Source organism: Takifugu flavidus, chromosome 19 (genome assembly GCF_003711565.1).
Source record: "Takifugu flavidus isolate HTHZ2018 chromosome 19, ASM371156v2, whole genome shotgun sequence".
In the NCBI taxonomy this organism is placed as follows: Eukaryota; Metazoa; Chordata; class Actinopteri; order Tetraodontiformes; family Tetraodontidae; genus Takifugu; species Takifugu flavidus.
In genome coordinates, this window is record NC_079538.1 from 4,640,690 (window position 1) to 4,661,297 (window position 20,608).

The 20,608-nt window shown below is 46.2% G+C and overlaps 2 protein-coding genes and 1 long non-coding RNA gene across 3 annotated transcripts; 2 read left to right on the forward strand and 1 right to left on the reverse strand.

Annotated features, from left to right (window-relative positions):
* Positions 1–82: 82 nt before the first annotated feature.
* Positions 83–6,450, reverse strand: nr2e1 (nuclear receptor subfamily 2, group E, member 1). Its single transcript, XM_057017806.1, has 9 exons — positions 5,907–6,450; positions 3,555–3,700; positions 2,909–2,996; positions 2,362–2,597; positions 1,915–2,061; positions 1,691–1,787; positions 1,460–1,609; positions 1,277–1,382; positions 83–986 (listed from the first exon to the last, which is right to left on the reverse strand). The coding sequence occupies exons 1-9, from the start codon at positions 5,962–5,964 to the stop codon at positions 824–826; spliced, it is 1,191 nt and encodes a 396-aa protein (XP_056873786.1). The 5' UTR covers positions 5,965–6,450; the 3' UTR covers positions 83–823.
* Positions 6,429–6,920, forward strand: LOC130516632 (uncharacterized). Its single transcript, XR_008947544.1, has 2 exons — positions 6,429–6,565; positions 6,688–6,920. It is a non-coding gene; the product is annotated as an uncharacterized LOC130516632 (long non-coding RNA).
* A 9,228-nt stretch (positions 6,921–16,148) lies between these two features.
* ostm1 (osteoclastogenesis associated transmembrane protein 1) lies at positions 16,149–18,969 on the forward strand. The gene is made up of 6 exons (XM_057017808.1): positions 16,149–16,618; positions 16,852–16,966; positions 17,033–17,130; positions 17,199–17,309; positions 17,637–17,802; positions 18,244–18,969. Exons 1-6 carry the CDS (start codon positions 16,175–16,177, stop codon positions 18,297–18,299), a joined length of 990 nt encoding a protein of 329 aa, XP_056873788.1. The 5' UTR covers positions 16,149–16,174; the 3' UTR covers positions 18,300–18,969.
* Positions 18,970–20,608: the final 1,639 nt, after the last annotated feature.

The following is a 20,608-nucleotide window of genomic DNA, read 5'->3' on the forward strand; positions in this document are numbered from 1 at the left end:
CTTCTGTACTTGTTATTGCATTTAAAAGTGGGTATAACCAGGGTAATAACCATGTAATAACCAGGGTTTATGGTAGCTTGGGTTCAGGATATTCGAAAACACATTAATTGGTTTTATTTCCTCTAAATAGTTATAACTCCACTTATTTACAACAGAATTAAAAACGTCACGGGCCACAGAAGAGCAAAATCCAAGTGCTGAACATTATTTTTTATCCTGTGTTAGTGTCTAACTTCACAAAGTCGACCGACGCGTTTCGAGGCCGTGCACGGACACAAACGGAACAGTAACCACTTAAATACAAACGCCGTCCTCAGATGGATGCAGATGTACAGTCAGGATGGCCCCCGCACCTTCGCTACGTGTGTTTGGTTTCAGCGCCGGATCAAGGGGCCGGCGTTCCTGCTTTCTTCACCTTTATTTGGTTTCTTCCAGTGAGGGGGGGGCACAAGAGTGGCGGGCTAGATTGGTCAGTAAGCTCATTGGTCCCACAGACGTCCCAAACACAAACACATCTCAACACTTAACATTTCTTTGTTGCTCATAATTGCCAGGTGGTCTCTAGAGTCTTCGGCACTGATTTGACCGTTGTGGGCCGTGCGTGTGCCCCCCCCCCCCCCGCAGGGCCGCACGCTCTAGAAGCAAAGTTACAGGCTAATCTTTTACATAGAGCAACTGTTAACAGGCTACTTGGCAAAGATTTGCAGTCTTTCTCCCAGCGGAGGCGAAGAGATTCGGCGCTCAATATTCAATTTACACCTGCTGTGATTTGACAGTTCTCTCGACGGGGGGGCGGGGGGGGGGACTTCAGCTCGAGGGGGATTCAGATGTCGCTGGACTTGTACATGTCCGAGAGGAGCCTCGTGATGGGGACGTTGCCGATGGTCTTCTTGAAAAACACCTCCTCGATGGTGGAGGGGCTGATGGAGTGCAGGGAGGGCAGCAGCAGGAGGAGCTTTCCAAATCGGCAGGGCTGAGTTGGGTACCTGGGGGGGGGGGGACAATCATTTCCCAAGGGTCAAAAGTGCGCATCCCTAGGATCAGCACAGCCTGCACAAGTGGTGCACAGCTGTGACAAATAACTGGTGCCAAGAAATGCAGGAGGGGGTGGGGGTGGGGGGCACCTGGGCACAATTAGAGCGGGCTGAGCCGTGAGATGTGCTGCCTCGTTAACTTCATAATGAATCTGAGTGAGTGTTGACAGCAGGAGCTGGTGCAAAGCACCCGAAGAAACGAGCATAATTAAGGTTGTTGGATTGACTAATTTGAATGTTACCTGGTGTGAATGTAACTGTTAAGAGTGAGCTGGGCCTCGTCTTGAAGGGCGGCGATGGCGCTGGCATTCCGGAAACTTCGGATCTCCGCGTTACCTTGTGTAGGAACTGGGAAAAGGGTGGAATTTCAAACTCACGCCACATAAGACGATGTGCCACGTGCTCGCTATCTCGGTGCCACTGACCAGCTTTGAAGGTCACGATGCATTTCAGGCAGGCAAATTCTGTGGCATCCAGGCGCATCTGTCGGAACCTGGTGACCACCTCCTGAAGGGCTTGAATCTCCGACATGATTTTCGTCATCCGCTGGGACTCTGTGTTTTCAGTGTTCATGCCTATGAGGAGGAGCAGAGCCGGTGTCACCATGCAGGATGTGCCCACGGCGGTGAGGGTTGTTTAGCTCGCTTGTTGCTCACCAGAAACAGCAAGAAGAGTGGTGGGGTCGACAGGAATGGCCCACTGTGCGATGCCCAAAACAAACAGCTCCCTCCAAGCGTCCTCCAAGAGAATCAGCTGCACAGAGAAAGCGTGGGTCAATAAAACCTTTAAAATTACAATCAATGATGTCGTGTTGTTGATTCCAGGCTGCACAATCTGATATTTTGCACAGAAAGTCTTTCATCCGCGCAGATGTATGTACCTGATCTGACAAGGGCAGGGTGGAGAATGCTGGAACACTTTTGGCCCACTTGATGCTCATGAAAAGGAGGCGAGCCGCAGACTCGCACACAGACTCCGTCGCCACCTCGTAGAGGTACATGGGAGTGCCGCTGACTTCATGGGGGTACTGGAGGAATTGAAAGCAACACCAAATTTACGCAAGGATTTAAAGAGCGTGGTGAGATTTTAGGAAAAAAATGAATAAAGAAAAAGAAACTGCATTCAGCCCAACAGTTATCGTTGCTGATTGTGGATTTGCAGTGAGAAATTTAATAGCGGGACTCGAAGTCTGGACAAGAATTTCAGCTTCTGGCCCTTGTGAAAACGTGATCATAATAGTAACATTTGGAACATTAAAAAAAAAAACGAACTGGGATTTTGTTGAATGCATTTGGAATTCCGATGCGTAAATGTGAGGAAAGCAGACCTTGGGGGTTGGCTGGGCCAGGCCCACGATGGTCTGCCTCTCTGGCGTGCTGGCCACTGTGCTCAGATCCAGGTTGTGGGGTTCCAGTTGCGCGACCGTGGTGAAAAAAGGAGGGCCGGGCAGGGAGGATCCCGGGAAATGGGCCGCTGATCCGTTCACCTCCTTGTGGCCCCGGAAATACAGGGCGACCTGCTTACGGATGGTGGAGGTCCGGGGACCCCTCTCATGTTGAACGGCTATTAGGAGTAACAGGACAGGTCCACGTCAGGGAATCGTTTAAATAGATTAGGATTAGGTTTATTTAGACATTTTAACGCACAACACAAATACCCGATAAATTTATCTACGCAAAAATATTAAAAAATTCTCTCACTGGATAACAACGATCCTCATTAGATTATTTGACAGGCAGGTAGCTCATTACCAATTCCACACTTTTGTTTCCCCCTCTGATTGACACTTTTTCTTCCGAGTTGCCTCCCTCAAACCCAAATGCACCGCGTGGCGTGTTTACTGCCGACGCGCTAATTCGATTAAAGCCATTTACCGTCTTTATTCATGTTCACTTCCAGACACTTTTTCAAACGGCACGCTCGGCACTGGTTTCTGTGCGTCTTGTCGACCGGACAGCCGCCCTGCACGGGGAGAGACCGACAGAGAAACAGAAGAATGAAACAAAATGTTGCATCCTTGTGATGGATTTCTCTCAGCTTGAGCGGCGTTTTCCTGCTCGTTATCCCCCCAGGAGACCAATTTTCAGGTGAAAGATCGTGTCGTTATCGCGTAGTTATCGACCTGCTCTCCCGCAGCTCCAGTCAAGCCTCCGACACAAGTGCTCTACCCCGCGGTCTGATGCGTAAACGCTCATCTTAAATCACATTAGGTTGGATTACACCTGCTCCATTACAGCAGCAGCGTTCAGCCCAACTCTTAATGCTCGAGCCGTGACAAAATTAGGCTCGTCGTTGAGAGAAAAGGGTAAATACAATCTGTAAAATACAAATTTAAATCTGCGCGTAAAAATGCGCTCTGTGAAGGAAAAAAGGGGGCGGGTTTATGCTTTGGAAATGTGGGTTGCATATCAATATTTGACTGTTGTGATGCTGTAAAGTAGCAAGGTGGCGTCTGTGCTGCGGGGGCCGGTCAGATAATAAAGAATAATAAATAAATAATAATAATAATAATAATCTCACCTGAGAGCCAGATTTACAGACGTAGGTTCTATTTCTGCGGATGCTCCTCTTGAAGAAGCCCGAGCAGCCATCACAGGCGTACACCCCGTAGTGCTTCCCTGAACTACGGTCTCCGCAAACTTTGCACGGGATGTCCAGAATCCGACCTGGAATCATAAAATTTGTTCACCAGTGTCTCAAACTGAGGCCGTTTTCTTATCACGTGGCTCTAAGGCCATTCGGAAGTTCAAAGAGAGCTTCAAACGGCATTTTAAACCTCGGGTTTGCACATAAGATCATTGTTTTTGACATCCATTATAAAGAGTTGGGGGAATTTGTCTATGTTCTAACGATCCTACTCACTGACACTCACGCACGGGATAACCGCGCGTCTCTCCCGCACCGTTGGAATTCACGGCGCCAATTTCAAGAATAAAGTCCGGTGGGAAGCGTCATATCTGAGCTTTCTAAGACAATTGCCCGAGGGCGCACAATGGAGACATTAGGCGAAAGTGTTAACTTAATGATTTTCCCCCATTGAACCTCGTCTGACTGCCTAGAACTCGACAAGCTGCCAACTCCCCTTCATAATGGGACTCGACAGCTGCTTTATCCCGCAGGTCTATAGGCCCCGGGATTAGGGAGTGACACTGCACCGCCACAATAATGCGCACCTACTCGTTTCACCAACTCAAATGAAGTGTATGGAAATTGACCCCAGTGTAGATGGAAAAAATGTGTTTTTTTTTTCTTTTAGATTTTTGTATTCCGATCTATAGAAGCATATTTTTATGCATATGAGGGTGTTTCCTTTTCATTCTGGAGGGAAAACCCGTCTATGTAATTACACTGACGTTTTGCCACCTGCTCATTGATTCGCCAGTGACCCGTCAAAAAGGGTAGCATGGGAATAACCAGCGCGCAGCGAAAACAAGGACTTCAGGGGAGACTTCTGCGGCTCCAGTTGCCAGATTATTATGAATCAGAAGGCCACATTTAGCTCGCGTCCGTTGCGGTGGAACCGCCACGACAGACACACAACACATTTCTCAGGTTTAGAATCAGTGTCACCCGGTTTGCTGTTATTTACGCTTCCTTGGGCAGAAACCTTCCCAAAGTTTCATCATTTTCAAACAATTGAGAGACGTGAGACGATCCAACGCAGGTACTTGTGCGTCAAAAGCAAAAGTTAGTCGGGATCATTATAGGCGCGCCTGAAAACGGAGCCTCGGGCTTCACGTCACGACCGAAGTGCGCAACATTTCAGCGGGACAACGAATATTAAACGAGAGAATTGCTGCGAGTTAATCAAACCAAATGACACGATTTTGTTGCGAAGGGGATACACGTATTTAACTCCACGCTGTGGGGGTCCAATTCGTCTCCATTGTGCGCGGTAATTAGTTGAAGATATATGGCATATTCTATTAACGTAATCACCATCAAACCCAAACCCCGCAAAAAAGGAGCTGGAAATTAAATTTCGTGAGTGGCTGAAATGTCTCCAGTGACCACCCATCATGCGGGATTGTGTTTGGCTGACATCAGTGATACTGGACGCTTATTCATCCTCATTTAATACATTTTGCTTATTAATCCGTTAATTTCAATATATGTGACCACACGAGGGTTAAAAAAAACTGCAGCGTTATTAAAATAATTTAATTTACATACTTTATGAGCATCCTGCGTTTTATTTTGAATGCCAGGATAAATATGAAATTTATCTTTAAGGTATTATGCGGCCTCAATTTTGCAGTCAGGCCGAGAAAGGAAAACTCCTAAATTAACTAAACTCATTAAACTGGGATGAGTTTGTGGAACAATTTTAATAATAAAAAAAAAAAATCGGGACGCGTTCGCGAGTAATTAAATCAAACGAAAGTTTGGAGCGCAGAAACGTGCACAGGCGGATGAAAACGCGGGCCCGTCAGCAAACAATATTACAGCAAGAATTGGGAAATCTTTAAAATGGTTAAACGACAATTAAACAATTAGAAATCCGCGGTTGTCATTTTAGTTCGATGGAAAACAGAAAATCCGACCAACTCTGCGCAAGTGGCAACAAATCGGGTCCCTGAAGTAGCAAATTAAAACACACCGGTGGGCTTTTATTCGGAAACTATTGATTGCCGACATAGCGTGCAAGTGTGCGCGCGCGTGAAGAGTGAGCGCGTGCGTGCAAGCGTGTGAGAATGGAAAAAGACGTTAAGCACCACGTTCTCTCTCTCCGTATGTGTGTCTGTGTGTGTGTGCGCGCGCGCGCGTGTGCGTGTGTGTGTGTAAACTGTTTTATTAAACTTGATCGCACCCTGAAAAGCATCGATGAACTTTTGAAATTCTCCACCCGACAAAAACCAGCGCGACACTTACTTGATTTGACGTTCAGAATATCCAGACAGCCACTTGTTGAGCCGGCGGCTTTGCTCATGATGGGAAGCGGAGTTTAAAATGCGGTGTGCGTGTCGACGGCTCCGCGTCTTGCTGACGGAAGGAATCGAGTCGGGAGACGGCGGAAGTTTCCTCCAAGGCTTCACCGGTTGCTCTGAGTCCGTCCCAGGCTGCCAAGCTTGACAGCTCCCCGGTTACCGTCCATCAATGGGGGGAAACACCGTTTATCATTGTATTACACAGCCGCCACCTTCGACGTGAAGGAACTGGGCAACAGGCTCCAGGCTCCAGGCTCCAGGCTCCAGGCTCCAGGCTCCAGGACAAGGACCGGTTTCCGCAGACAGCAGCTCTCCGGCCGCCGCGTAAAGTTGACGTTGGCAAGAAAACGCCGCCTTGAGCGCGGCGGACAGTGTCAGACCGTCGGGGAATGGATGGAATGAGAAACAAAAAATCAAACTCGTGATTTTCTCACAGGTGAAATCTTTTGTAAAAGCAGGACACGAAGTGACTTTGTGCTGCGCGTTCCTCAAATAAGCCTCGGTAATATTTATGAGAAGTGTCAGGGGGAGGCTGGAGGGTGGAGATCTCCACTTCCTTCATCCACTTGGCTTTCTACTTCAAACTCCAGCCTGACGTCACAGGTGTGTGAGCCAGTGTGTGCGTGTGATCGTGTGAATGCGTGCGAAGAGTGGAGAAGGGAGAGACACTGAAAAACTTGCAGTTATATGTTGTTCTTCTTTTTTTTTGCTCCTTTTTTTTGCAGACATGGAGCAGAGAGAAGCAGCAGATCTGCGGTGATGGTCACGCTCGCCTCACAGAAGCAGCCGCGTCTCGTCACGCACGCACTTTTTTTTTTTTTGCAAATCCAGGATGCGTTTTACAGCAAACCGATAAAACAGCTAATGTATACGTTATTTTAAAACAGTAGTAATAAAAACGGATTTAATTAAAAAACGTTTCTATTTTCGCAATAAAGTCTCCATCTTGCTAAAGCAACCTGTTGCTTGTAGAACTATTTTTTTTACTAAAAGGACTGAGAGATAAATAAATTAATAACAATAACTGACATTGAACATTTTCACTTTCATTTCCAGACACCTCGATGCAAATCAGTCCGTTTCAGACCTGAATGTTTTTTTTTTTTAATGAAATGAAAATTAAACTGTTTTTTAAAAATGCTGCCATCGTTGTTTTAACACGTTTTGACCAGAAAAATGCTTTTATTGTTCGAAGTCAGGTGCGAGGCTGAAACTCTATTGTTCCGCGGGACTCATTAGGGTTAATTAATTTGTTATTTAACCTAAACTAAAGCTTTAACTGGATTAAGGTTGGATTCCCTGCCTGCACCGCCCATCAGGCCGCTGGAAGAAATGTTGAGCTTGTTTTTTGGGGGTTGTTTGGTTTGGTTTTTCTTTTTTTTTTTGACGGACTGTACCCGAGCGTCTGCGGGGTCGGGCTGGAGTGACACCCTGACCTTGACAGCTTGCTGTGCTTTCGTCGAAGGACTCCAGAAATCCATATTCTGTTTTTAATTGTGTTCATTCCCACGGTGCATTGGAGGCCATATGGACTCACAAAGTGTCGATTTAAGCGGACAGGGCTGAGGCGGAGAGGCGTAGTTAATTGCAATCAGCCATTGTTGTCTTTCAACCTGCCCTGAACAGCCAATGGAGACTAACAAGCCTGAGGAGAAACCACTATGATATTCCTTTGATTTTGCTGCGGGGACACACAGAGACAGCCCCTGGTCCTTTAATAGGAACCCAACAGCCGCGTAGTGCGATTTTTTTTCTATAAATACTCGGGATAAAAGCTGCAATACTAATTATCATGACTATTTGCTTCCCGATTTTTAAATTACAGCAAAGAACCACTTCATGAAATGACATACTAAAAAAAGGAATTAACGTTTACTCAAAGATCATCAATATTTGGTTTTGCGATTTGTTTTAACAGCGCGCTCCCGTGTGTGCCTGCCTGTGCCTGTGCGCGCTCCCGTGTGGGCGGGTGGGTGGCTGCCGTGGTGGGTGAATGGTGAATGTGTGACATAATCTCCTTAACTCGTCCTAATCCTCGTTATTCACTGATAGCCTTTACACAAATATAACCAACATCATGGTTGCCGGGGTTGCCTTCTTTCACTTTTTCTTTTTTTTTTTGAATTACTGACTCTCTTCTTCTCCAACAGTCAATGAAACGGTGATAACAAAGGGCCCAGTGGATTGTGTATCTCTTTTTCTATTTGGTAAGGGACAACTCGGCATCAGTATGCGGATACTTGACATATTATAGGATGGAACACTGGGGAGAAGAGTGAGAATCCACCCGGAGTCTCTTAAGGACGTCTGGACGTTTCCGCGACAGTCTGGGAAATCACAGCACTGGTTACAAATAAAGAAGTAAAAGCAGCACCGTTCGATCGTTCAAAAGTAGTTAAAAATAACTGCCACGACCATTTGGGGTCCATTTCGATTGTTCCTTCTGCCGCAGTTAAGCCATCCTTTTACACACTTCTATCAGGGCGCAGGGCCCCGGCCACTCAGGCGGAAACCAATCGGCTTTAGGGAGAAGTCACAAAGCTCCGGAGAGCAAATAATGGGGAGAATAGCAGCCAAGTGAAGCCCCACGCAGCCGCGCGTCCTCCAGAACCGTCCGGGGGGATCAGAGAGAGTCCCGGCTTCAGTTCAGACGCACAGCGGCCTCCCGGAGGGCAGGTAGTGCGCGCTCCGTGTCTGTCGGCCCACCTTTAACTGCAGTCGCGGGGCAGAAGAGCCGGATTCAGCACCAAGGACAGTTCACCGCTCACCTGTCCGCGCGCCAGGGAGGGTGGCCGATTAACTATCACTCGTATTCTGACATTTAACCAGCCAATCGGGACTCACCGTTCTGTCACGAGGGCTATTGAGCCTTCATCAGTAAAATAGTCGGTTATTAACACAGGTGATGTGATGCGATGAAGAATTCGGAGCCTGGTTGCTCATCTATGGAGTTGATTTTGGGGTCTGGCAGCTTTAATCCGTAGAATTCAATTTTAGGGATGTTTTTATGGAAAAAAATAAAATACACATTTGACAAAGTGACTGGCTGGGACACCAGTCCCCTGATGCGATGGCTGCCCGCGTCCCTATGTGTCTCTTTAATGATGTCGTTTCATTAATGATGCTAAATATGGCAATTTTGACTCTGCTCCAGGGCAATTTGATACGTTTCCTTCTTTAAATAATAAAAAAAAGCAACAAAAGACCGCACATAAATGTCAATGGCAATAAAAGTCGAGAGAGCACTCTCACAGAGTGACAATTCTAGTAACGGGATTTTGGGGGCCACACCTAGATGATACATGTGTTTAGCACACATTTTACTCAGTGAATAAAGTTTGTAAGAAGTCAGTCGAAAAACCAACATGCGTCCTTCATAATCAGAATGTCAGAATCATAAATGACCAACAACATAAGCAGCTGGGCTACATCAGCGATGGTGAGTGTAAAGAATAAACTCTCCGTCAGTTCAGGGACATTCCACCCGCTCCTCCACCTCTGCTGTCCTACACGTGCGCTCACACCCCAAGGCCTCAGTGTGGAAGAGTTCCCCCCTCCAAAGGAACCCGGACCCAGAACCCAAACCCAGAAACCCACAAGTTGGTGTGGTGCAGTTGGACGCTCTGACAAATCTATTTGGGGCAAATTGTCAGTGAGAAACTTCCGCTCGAACTGCCTCGGACAAAACTGGCTGTTGGGGAGAGCAAATCCCGCTGCATGAGGGTGGGGGACAATGGGGGCGAATGTGTTGATGTGCGGCCGGTGGCTGGGGAGGGACAATGGACGGATTAGTTAGTCCTCTGGCTGACTGATTTGAGATGGCTCCTCTCAGCCTCTCACCGTGGGGAGTCCCATTGTCCTGCTTCTGATTCCCACTTCTCACAAACTCCAAACAAAAGTCAATCTCTTTCTCAAGGAGGAGGGGGGGGGAATATCGAACCGTGTTTCGGATGGGGAAAGTGACTGAAAAAACCTATTTGCCAGAGATGGCTGACTCTCTAACGCTCTCCTTTGCATCTTTTTTCCTCCTGTCTGCCTTCGTCCTCCATGTCTGCAGCCTTTTTTGCCCAGCGGCCCTGCAGGCTAGTGGGGTGTTGAATGACGTTTCTCCAGACTCAAGTGGGGCTGGGGCACCTGTTGGAGGCTTAGAAGCAGCTTTGCTGCGGGGGTCATTAATATTAAAATATACAGAGATGCCATCACTGGCTGGTTTGAAATCGGTCTGATGTCGCCCTTGGGTTCCCTCTCTGGACGGACCTCTGCTTTCAGTCACTCGTGAAGAGCCTTCTTTTCTTTTTTCTGTCTTCTCCGTTTCTTTTTTCCCTCCCTGAAAGGACTCGTTAACAAATTATGACAGCTGAGTAGAGCGGCTTAGTCTGTTCACACTGCAAAGACAAACATGCGAGAGGCAAGAAGCTCGCGATGTGATCGGTCTATCTGTAGTCGGTTGGATATTCAGCCCCCGTGTGAACGTACCCCTGTTGACTTTTACGTGAGTTACGTGAGATAATAACACGTTTGTGCCCTTCAAAATCCTTCGTTTGGTTTATGTTGGTGGTTCATTTTTCCATAATTTGGACAAACATTTGTTTAATAATAGATTAAGGAGGCGGGGCTTCTGTTACTGCAACATACCACCAGGTGGCAGCAACAGCCTCATTCCGCGATATTGAAACTTTCATTATTTACCCAAAAGTTTCCTGGGGGAAAAGAATTTCCCTCAACCCCAAAGTTTCCCTGAAAATGTCAGAAAGGGGTAAAGATTGTGATTGGTGAAACAGACTTTTAAAAAATTTTGCAATCTTTGAACAGTGACAAAGATTATGGAATGCTAGCCAACAAGCGAGCGAGGCTAAGGACACGCGCCCTGACAAATTTGTGAAAATTTGAAGTATCTTAAACTAAATTATAAAACAGGACCATAACAGGTTGTTTTACCATGACGACCCCTGATTGAATGGAAAAGTTGGTGAAAAAGAGCCACGAATGCTTTAGTCTTCATTTTCAGTCTCGTACCATCTGTCTACATTGACACCATTACGGCACTTCTTCTTAAAACTCTGCTCTAGTGAAAACTTTTGAAAAAAACCTTTTCACACTAAAATTCCTCCACATCGGGAAGCAACAGGTTAGTGTGTTGGTGTTTTCAAAGCTTCAGACGAACAGCCACTTTGAAAATGAGCGTTTGTATAAGAGGTAGGGTTTAAAGAGACGGCAGCAATAGCATCATTGGGCGGATTAACTCTGCCATCATCGCTGGGCTCATCTGTTGATCCAGAGCTGCTCTGCAGTCAGTGGCGCTTCCCCTGACATCACGGGTCAGGTTCAGTGGTCACAGTCTGGGGTCATGGGTGCACTCAGACAGAACTAGTGTGCGACCTTTTTATGGATTACATTCAATTTGAAGGTCAACACATCTTCAAATAGCAACATGTTGCATTTAGAAGACTTTGCAGCTTGTACAACATGTCAGCTATGAGTTTACCTATTTTTGATGACCAGGGAGTTTCTATTAAGAACATTTTGCGATCAGGAATTCTTTACCTGCAACATTTTGAAAGAATACACAGTATGTGTATATAGGTTTACTTAAAGCTACGCTTTTCACACGGTTGATGTTTTTGAACTAGTTTTTATATGTTTCTTTAATTTCTTTTACTATTGCCTTGAAAAATGTGTAGGAATAAAAGCAGCAGTAGTGTCCTTTAGAAACACCTAAACAACAATGAGGCCAAAGAGGCATTTTTTCGTGGGGGCGGCTCGTTCTCATATTCACTGCATTTTCTCAACCATCCACCACCCAGCAGCGGCTCAGTGCGTTCCCATCCTCAAATTCCCTCAAAGTTTCAGATGCTCACAATGCCCAGATGCTGTCCTTTGGCCCTTTACCCCCCCCTCAACCCCGAGCTATCATTCATAACCTTTCTGTGGAGCTGTGAGTGAAAGAGTTGGGATAAGGGAGAAAGAGGGGGAGCGTAGAGCAACATGGCAGCTTATTTAGAAGACTTCCTTTATTGGAACATGTGCAAGCAGTTCACTCACAAAAGACTTAAATAGGATATTTTCTGTTCCCTATAGTTGCTTTCCTCTTTTAAGTGCCGAGGCAAAAAAAGTAAGTTTACAACTCCCTCCTCAATGGGGGCTCTTCACTCTCAGGTTGCGGGGACCTGAGTGACCTAGGAAAGTTAATTAGGAGGCGAACAAAGAGCGAGCTGGAGCAGAATGCCGAGCCTCTCCTCCAGCCAAAGATGTCATCCATTAATTAGGAAAATCTTTAAGGTGGCCTTATTGAATTTACAGAAAGCCCTGTGGTTGGCGGGCAACAGTTTTTTGATCAAGCCCTGACACAAACAATGCCTTTCTAGGGGTTAAAAAAGAAGATGAAGGGAGGAGATTGGTTGTAGGAGAACAGGGTGTGTGTGTGTGTGTGTGTGTGTGCGGGGGGGACATATGGGATTGCGGCCGCAGTACAGTTTAATGGGGGGGCTGCTGATTGTGACAGCTCAGATTCACATGGGTATGGGGGGGCATAGTTTGGGGATGATGTCATGCAAAAGCAACCTGGGGGCTTGGGAAGTAAGAAGGAGGGAGTACCGCTGAGCCACAGGGGCCACTCAAAGTTAACATCGCCGCCTGCATCTGGGCCAATTTCTTTTCTTCTGGTCCAGGAGAGGCTCTCCTGAACGCCAAGACCTCAACCACTACCCCCACTGCCTCGTTGACAAATCAGGGCTTGCTTTAAAGATAACCCTTTACTATCTGCCTAGCTAACTGCCCTTTCTTTCCAGCCTAACTGCCTATTCATGCCTATGAATAATACAGTCGGAGAAGGTTGTAGTTCACCTCCTCTGCTTTAACAAACTTTGTGTGTTTGCTAAGACTTTACCTTGGATCAACAAAAGACCCTATTTCTCTAAATTTTTACCACCCTTAAACCACCTGATCTGCTGTCTTTCTTGTCGTCAGTACTTTGGACAAACACTTAGAATGTCAATCACCGCCGGGTGTTTCTGTGACGGTTTCCACGCCGATCGTGGTTTTACTCGCTGGAATCGCTGGTGCCAGCAAAGCAAGAAACACACGTGCCCGTGTCCTTCGCTGAGAGTCACATCCATGTTAATGGTATGGCTCTACACTGGCACGCCGTCCTGCCCAGTGTCTCCTGGGACGTGAACCCTTCACCCCACTCCCTATAGGGGACTAATTTGAGGGGAGGGATGATGTGTTTTGTTGCTTGTCACAAGCAATCACTCCCGGCCCATTTACAGCATGTCATGCTATTCTTGTCATGCTCTGAACTCTGAGGAGACAGAATTCGTGCGTGTGTTTTCAAGGGTCGTCAATCGGTGACAACGAAGGGCCGGAATCTTACAAACTGTTCAGAGTTGCTTTGGTGCGTTTCATCCCCAACAGATTAAAGCAAATAGCAACTTATTTAGAGGGTTCTAGCTGGCCCCCACTCCCCTCTTGTCCTCTGTCCTGGCCCACCCGTCCTCTCTCTGTTCTGTTTGGGCACTGGAGGTTGTCAGTCGGGGTTTATGTCCAGTTCACTGGAGCTGAAAGAAGTCAGTTTCATGTCTTGTTATAGAACAAGACGTCCCTGCCTCTCAGGAGCGATGAGAAGTGTTCTGGGTGAGCTGGGCTAGCAGGGAACGGGACTGTCCCCTGGAGGCGACCAGCAGTGAGGAAGTCAAAGCGGCTTTTGTGTCGCTGCTGTCGGCTGCGTGTTTGGTAATTATCCATTCCCTCAATATGAGCACAGATCAGGCTTTCCAGGAGAGATCCCAGCTCTGCCGCCTGTGGAAGGGTGCACAACCCACCGTCAACAACGATTAACTTCTCACAGCGCCACAGAGATGTCTGATCCGGGAAGACGGCAAATGTCTCCATCCCGCGTTGCAAACTTTTGGTGCGTCCAGTTAGGAGCCACGGGGCTGAAAATATTAAATAAATCGGCCATTCTCCTCAGCTTCACTGTGGCAGTCAGATGATCGCTGCCATCGTCCTCATCAACGTAATCAATGTGGCGGTTCTTGGAAAACCTTTTCTCGGGGGTGAGGGGGGCTGTGAATCTGAAAAGCATCAGTTTCTTTCATTAGAAGTTCTCTTTCGCCCCCATTTTTCAAGAGTGCAAAAGTGCCTTGATATGCACCAATTGTTGACGTGGGGCTCAGGGGCACTTCGGCGGCCAGTATTGGGGGCAAAGTCAGGGCTAATCCCTGGAAAAGGGGGAAATCACGGGAGAGGAGAAAAGCAACAATAACCAAGTCAAGCGTATAAAATGAAAGCGAAATCTCTATTATCACTCCAAGCATTTCCCAGCAAAGTGATGAAAATCAGGGTTAGTTTGTGATTCGAGTCAGACGCGGCTGGAAGAATATGGGTGTCCCCGCGGGTTGGGAGACTCACACGACGAAAAGGGCAATATTCTGGAGAAAGGGGGAAGAAGAAAGCCCCGCTCCCATCCCGACATAACCATTAAATGCAGTCTGACTTTATGTTGTATAGAGAGGGGTGAACAAGAAAGGAGGCACAGTTCTCTGATGAAAGAATGAGGTTTTTGGAGGATTAGGGACGGCCCGAAGGATGAAGAATAACTTCTGCATAACTTTACAGCTATTTTCTCTCCCCACGCCAAGAGCCAAGTTTAAGGCTGGACTGTTTGAGTTAACCCCTTTTGTGATTGTCCAGTTAGAGCCTTTCTCAAGGACTGAAAAGACTCCTCAAACACACAAGTTATTTAAGCGACACTAGTGAATAAACACAATTTACTGGTAAAAGATGGCCCACATTTACCTTATGCTGTTTTTATGTGACAGCTATGGTGGAAAGGTTTTTAAATCAATTAATAGTTTTGTTAAAAAACAAGATGGAAGTAACCCCAACACTTTCCCCAGGTAAATGTGTTTAAAAAACTTCCTTAAACTTTCTCATTGTTCATTGTATTTCCCCACTTTTAAGTGCCTAATCCAGGGGACGAAATAAACACTTTACTGCTGGACAGAAGGCTGATATGTGTTAGTTAAGATCATATGACGTATAGTCTTTGGAGATACACCTTAATGAGAATTTTAATTTTAAAAAAAATATATCTCCATGTGGTGTTAATGTCCGATAATCAATTCTCTTCCTCAGAAATAGGCTTCCTTTTTACCACTTTCATTATTTTGTATGCCAGGCTTATCATGCAGTCTTACCAAAGGCTCCTGAAGGGCTCTCATCGTTGCCCTCATCTAATTTGTAGGTCTAATTAGTGATTTCTCCCCCCCAGGCTTCTCTATCACATGCTAATGAAGACGATTTCATGCGTCTGACAATGATGGCCATCTCTAATAGTAATGAAACGCCGGTTTTACTTCGTGCTCTACTGATTAGCAAAGGGCAAGTTTCAGAAGTTTGTGCATAACGTGGTCCATGCAGACGGTGTAAACTTCTGTAGTACATGCTGCGCACCATAGGCTAGCATGCTAATGGCATTTTATCATGCATAAAGATAAATGTGTGAGCCTTGATGGTTTGGGCTGTAATCATGTCTTCTTTCTGAGAGCCACACTAGAGAATAATAAATGAGTGGTGAACATCTGAACAATTAGGTGAACCCCGGTCAGGAGAGGAGTTAATGAGCTGCTGCTGCCGTATGTGCATTGAGAGGAGCATTAAAGGCCAGAATCCATATTTACCACCGGAGTTGAGCACAGGCAGCAGAATAGGCCGCTAATGCCGCGCGCTCTCGCTCCCTCCATTTTCATTAGGCTTTGATGACTGCGGAATTGATGCGGCCTGCAACTTATCAAGAGCCACTAATTTCACATTAACGGCCATTGACTGTGGTTGCTTGATTCGAGGAGGTTTTTCACAATTATCACAATCAGGATGGGAGCCCAAATCGTTTACATTGACTCTATAATTATTTGCTACGAGCTGAGCGCAGTGAAAAATTGCACGGTGGCAGTGGATATCTCTGCCAGGCGCGCACGCAGTTACACACTACTCACAAACAAACAAAAGATTTTACAAAAGGTACAAACATAAAACCCTTAAAATCAAGCATTGTGATACAGATGATAAATGAATGTATTCAATTTAGACGACAGTAACTTTTACTATTAGAGTTTAATGTTATTTTAGGATCAAGATTCTTATGTCGGAACGACGTGATCTCGCGAGACTACGCGCGGTCATATGATACCATGACGATGGAACCCGGAAATAATGGTTGTCAGGAAAGAAAGTAAAACAGTTTCGGGAATACGTCGTTTGACCATGTCTTTCCCTAAAAGCGTTTCGGTCTTTACTTTTTCGCTAACTTTAATATCAAATATTTACGTCGCCGTGTGCAGTGACGGATTAAACCCGACTGATTTTGCTGCAGCTGACAGACTGGAAGGAATTTCTTTGAATCCTCCCGCTGCCGCGTCCAACTCGACTGCGTTTAAAGTAAACACCGACTCCGTGTTAGCGTTAAACCTCCTGTCTTTGTTACCTGAGGACCAGGAGATCAGCGTCTACTGCCGTAATTTGCTTGGCATTTTCGGACAGCGCTATGTCGCTTCTATCGACTGCTTTGTACCCGCTGCGCGACCCGTTAAAGTGTGTCAGAACTGTTACTCGGCCTACGGCAGCCTCGGAGACATTTACGTGAACATCTCAGACAAGGTATGTTACCGAAAAAACAAGTCCTTTCCTCTGACTTCGTAAGCGGCCTCCATTCTCCTGGAGTAGCCCAAGCCTCACTCTGGTGTCGGCTGATGTGTCTCATGATCGGGGATCCCGTGATGTTGGTGGCCAAATATGAGGAAATGCCAATTCGGCCGTTTGACTTTGTTTCTGCGGCCGTGAAAGCACCGCAAACCTGTGAGGTGGCTAATAAAGTGTGAATGTGTCTCCAGACTGGCCCTGGCAACGAAAGCTGCAAGGAGATTCTGCTGCACAGTGATCGACTGATGCTGCTCGATCTGCTCTACAACAGCCTGCGTGACATCTGGACCCAGTCCAACTGTGACAGTGAGAGCCTGAGCAGATAAGCGCCATTTCCTCTGAAACATGGGTTTTACCTCATTTCTTGTGCAGGATGCATCACGACAGGATACCGGAGTCTGACCAATGACACGCTGGTCTTCCTGGCAACCCTCAACCAGACACTCACCTGCTTTGAGAAGAATCAACAGGTAGATAAGAACTCTGACAGCGCCCCTTGTGCCTGATGTGTTTATATTAACCGTATATTTCTCTCCAGGACAACCAGACAGAACTGTGCAAAAGCTGTAAGGGCATCTACGGAGAACTGAACAAGCTGTACAACCGGCTGGACAAGAGTCAGGCTGTGTGTATCGACATGGAGGATTCGGTATGAAGAATCACTGTAATGAACTGCAAAATCAATTAGACCGATTTATCAATGGGATTTAGAGTCTGCAGGAGTGTGTTTTAAGATGTACAAGGAAGGATTCCTCCTTACGACGGCTGGGTAAATCTCTTCCAAAACATCATGAAGTAATGTTCCATCACTCTTGAGTGGGATCTAAAAGCTAGTGGCAGCGTATGACGTGCTGTTTTTGTCTCTGAATCTGATGTCCTGACCCGGAAATGAAGGAAGTTCCAGGGCCGTGCTCGTTATCCCCGCGTGGCCGATGGTATCTGAGGGCTGAATGACGTTTGTGGCATTTCCTTCCAGATGAACACGACGCACAGACTCTGGAGCACAAGCTTCAACTGTTCCGTCCCCCGTGAGGAGACGGTGCCAGTCATCGCCGTGTCCAGCTTCATGCTCTTTCTGCCCGTCATCTTCTACTTGAGCAGCTTCCTTCACTCAGAACAAAAGAAACGCAAGCTCATACACCGTGAGTAACCAGCTTAATTCATCCATTGTCACAGGAAGAGATTTGGTTTTTGAGGGTTGGGGTCTTTCTTTGCTGCGTTTGGTTTTGAAGTTTGCCTGTTTTTAGGTGGTTGCAAAGCAAGCGTGCATCCTATAGGAGCATTTATTTGCTGCTGTTTTATTTGTTATGGATATTGGAAAACAGAGGACCGAAGTTTCCACCTTCGTAGAATCTTCACCTGTCCTGAGACAGATGCACGTGCTATTGAACTTCAGGGATCATTCCGTCTTCATGCTAGCCTGCAGCAGCTTTAGCTTCATTCTAAGATTCATCGGAGCTTATTTTCTGCTGCAGGATTCCGAGAGAATGGGATTCATGCTTTGGTGTGACAGTTCTGCTGTGTGTTTTTAGGATATTTCCCAGAGTGCTTTGTAACATACTTCCATTTAAATGTCGCTGCAGCCAAACGGGCCAAGTCCTACAACAGTCTGATGAACATCCAGGATAAACTGAGCTGAGGAGGAGAACCGGAGCACAACGGACGTTACAAGGTCGAAGATTTCACTGGGTCCCTAGAGGAGCAACGTCGGCGCCCCCGATCCCGTCAGAGTTCTCTGAGGGTTTGTAAAAAAAAAAATAAAGACACAAATCAGTGGCTTCCTGGAGGTGCACGGATGTTTCTCACATGCAAGAAACTGAAGCACTTTCATCGCCGCGCGTCCAACGTTCCAATTCCACCATCAGGTGTTTTGTTTACTGGGTGATCCACTGATGTTCTTCTGGCGCTTCTTCTATTTCAACTCATTACCAATCTTCAGGTCACTGGATGTTACCAGAAAGGGTGAGCAGAGTGCTCTCTTGTCCTAATTATGGGTTGAGAAATGGGTTTCCTGTGTCTCATGTGTGTCCCCAAAAGCTACAAAAGGAAACCACTTGATGTCCATTAGTGGTAACATGTATCTGCTGTAAGGGGAGAGGAAAAAAGACACAATGCATATAATGTAAGAGCACTCCAGCATTTTAGCTGCAGTCTTCTCTGTTTTCCACTCGGTGTTTTTTTTTTTTCCTTACTCTTTTTTTGGTCGTGATCTTGTTTCCAGCTGCCCCAGATGATAAAATCTTTTTTTTTTTTTTGCCATCATCAGTAATTGGTGTGTGTGATTAAAATCTAACATGATGAAATGAAAAGATCTTCATACCTTACTGCTTTTCAGAAGAAGGAAAAAGACAAATTCCAGTCATTTATGATATCATGGAACATTTGCTGTTGTATGAAGTGCGACAAGTGGTTTGAATGTAGACATTAAAACAATGTTATTTTATATGCACTTTTCCTTCAGCGAGCCTGCTGCTTCTGCCCTTTTCTGAAAAGATCTTCTCCCGGTCTATTGGGGAAAATGTCCAAATCTGTTTTTCTGACCATTTTTTCCCCTCCTTTTCCCAAACCAGCACCTTCGCTGCGGCCGCAGCTCCGCGATGTGTGATAAGTCCCCGCTGCATTAAAGCTGTTTCTTCACACGGGCTTGGCCCCCGGTGCTCCGGCGATGTGGCCCCGCGTTTCAGCGAGGCTTTTCCCTCCCTCATTAGCAGCTAATCTAAATGTGGGATAAAGATACTTGGCCGAATAATCGCAGCAACACATCCGTTAAACTCCTTTTGGCTTTTTGGTCTTGTGGAGTGCAGCCACTGTGGGTCTAAAGAGCATTACACAAATGCCGGGTCATATGACCCACCAAACCCAAAAGGAGGCCTGCATGTGCACTGCTGCACGCCTCCGTGCGCTGAGCAGCTCATGTGCAACCATAATTACCGTTAAGCCCCCTCCGCAGGGTCTTAAATCGGGACGGAAATGCCGGCAAAGCGAAATATGAATGAGCAAATGGCTGATTTCATTTGAAAGATGCTGTTGAGACATTAAACAGGAGTCGGCGTGTCTTAGTTAACTGGAATAAACTCCAAACCCAGGATGGTTGTGCCTAATGTGATTTGGACACATTAGGCACAAAAAAGTCTAATGCTATGAAGAGGTGTGTAAAAAAAAGTTAAATAAAATCTGGATAAGTAGCTCAGGTAAATTAGGAGCCATTTGAACCTTAACAGGGCTCAGACTTCAGTTCTGCTCTTTCAGATTAAGAAGAAAATCAGAGGACGATTCGACCTTCGTTAAGTGTTTAAAGGATCCATGTTATGTCTGCTTAAGTCAGAAATGGAGCCAATTGAACAAGTGGATTTATATGTCACACCTTCAGATGACTCCCACCGATGAAAACACCACAAATTGATCCCCCGATGCAGCAAATTAATGTGCAGTCATTAGTAAATAGCTTTCCAGATACGTGTGGACATGTTGCACTACATGTGCTTTGAAGTGTTGAGGCGTAGAAGTCAAAGACTTCCAGAAATGGGCCTTTAGGGCCTTTATCCCACATAATAACACAGGGAGAAGAAAGGCTGCAGGAGACTGAAGTGATGGCACGAAGCACCGCCAGAACATCGAGGAAATAAGGTAAAGAATGAGGACAGCTGGTTGAGGCTCTCGTTGAATTTGGGAGGAAAAAAAAATAGAAATCCGATCCCGCAGTAATCACGGCCTAATGCCACACATAATTATTGTTCACCTAATCCACTCACAAAGAGCCTTGATAAGAAAAATGACTTTGGGAATAATTCTCCTGCCAATGTGAAGGTTTATGTTTGTTTAGATTTTGTAAGCCGACTGATATTCCCGATGGTGACAGCTGCCTCTGCTCTTTGACGTCTGGCTGGATTATGAGCGGGGAAGGAAAAAGGGTCCGAAACCATCGCGAATGTCGATTTAAGGCGCATG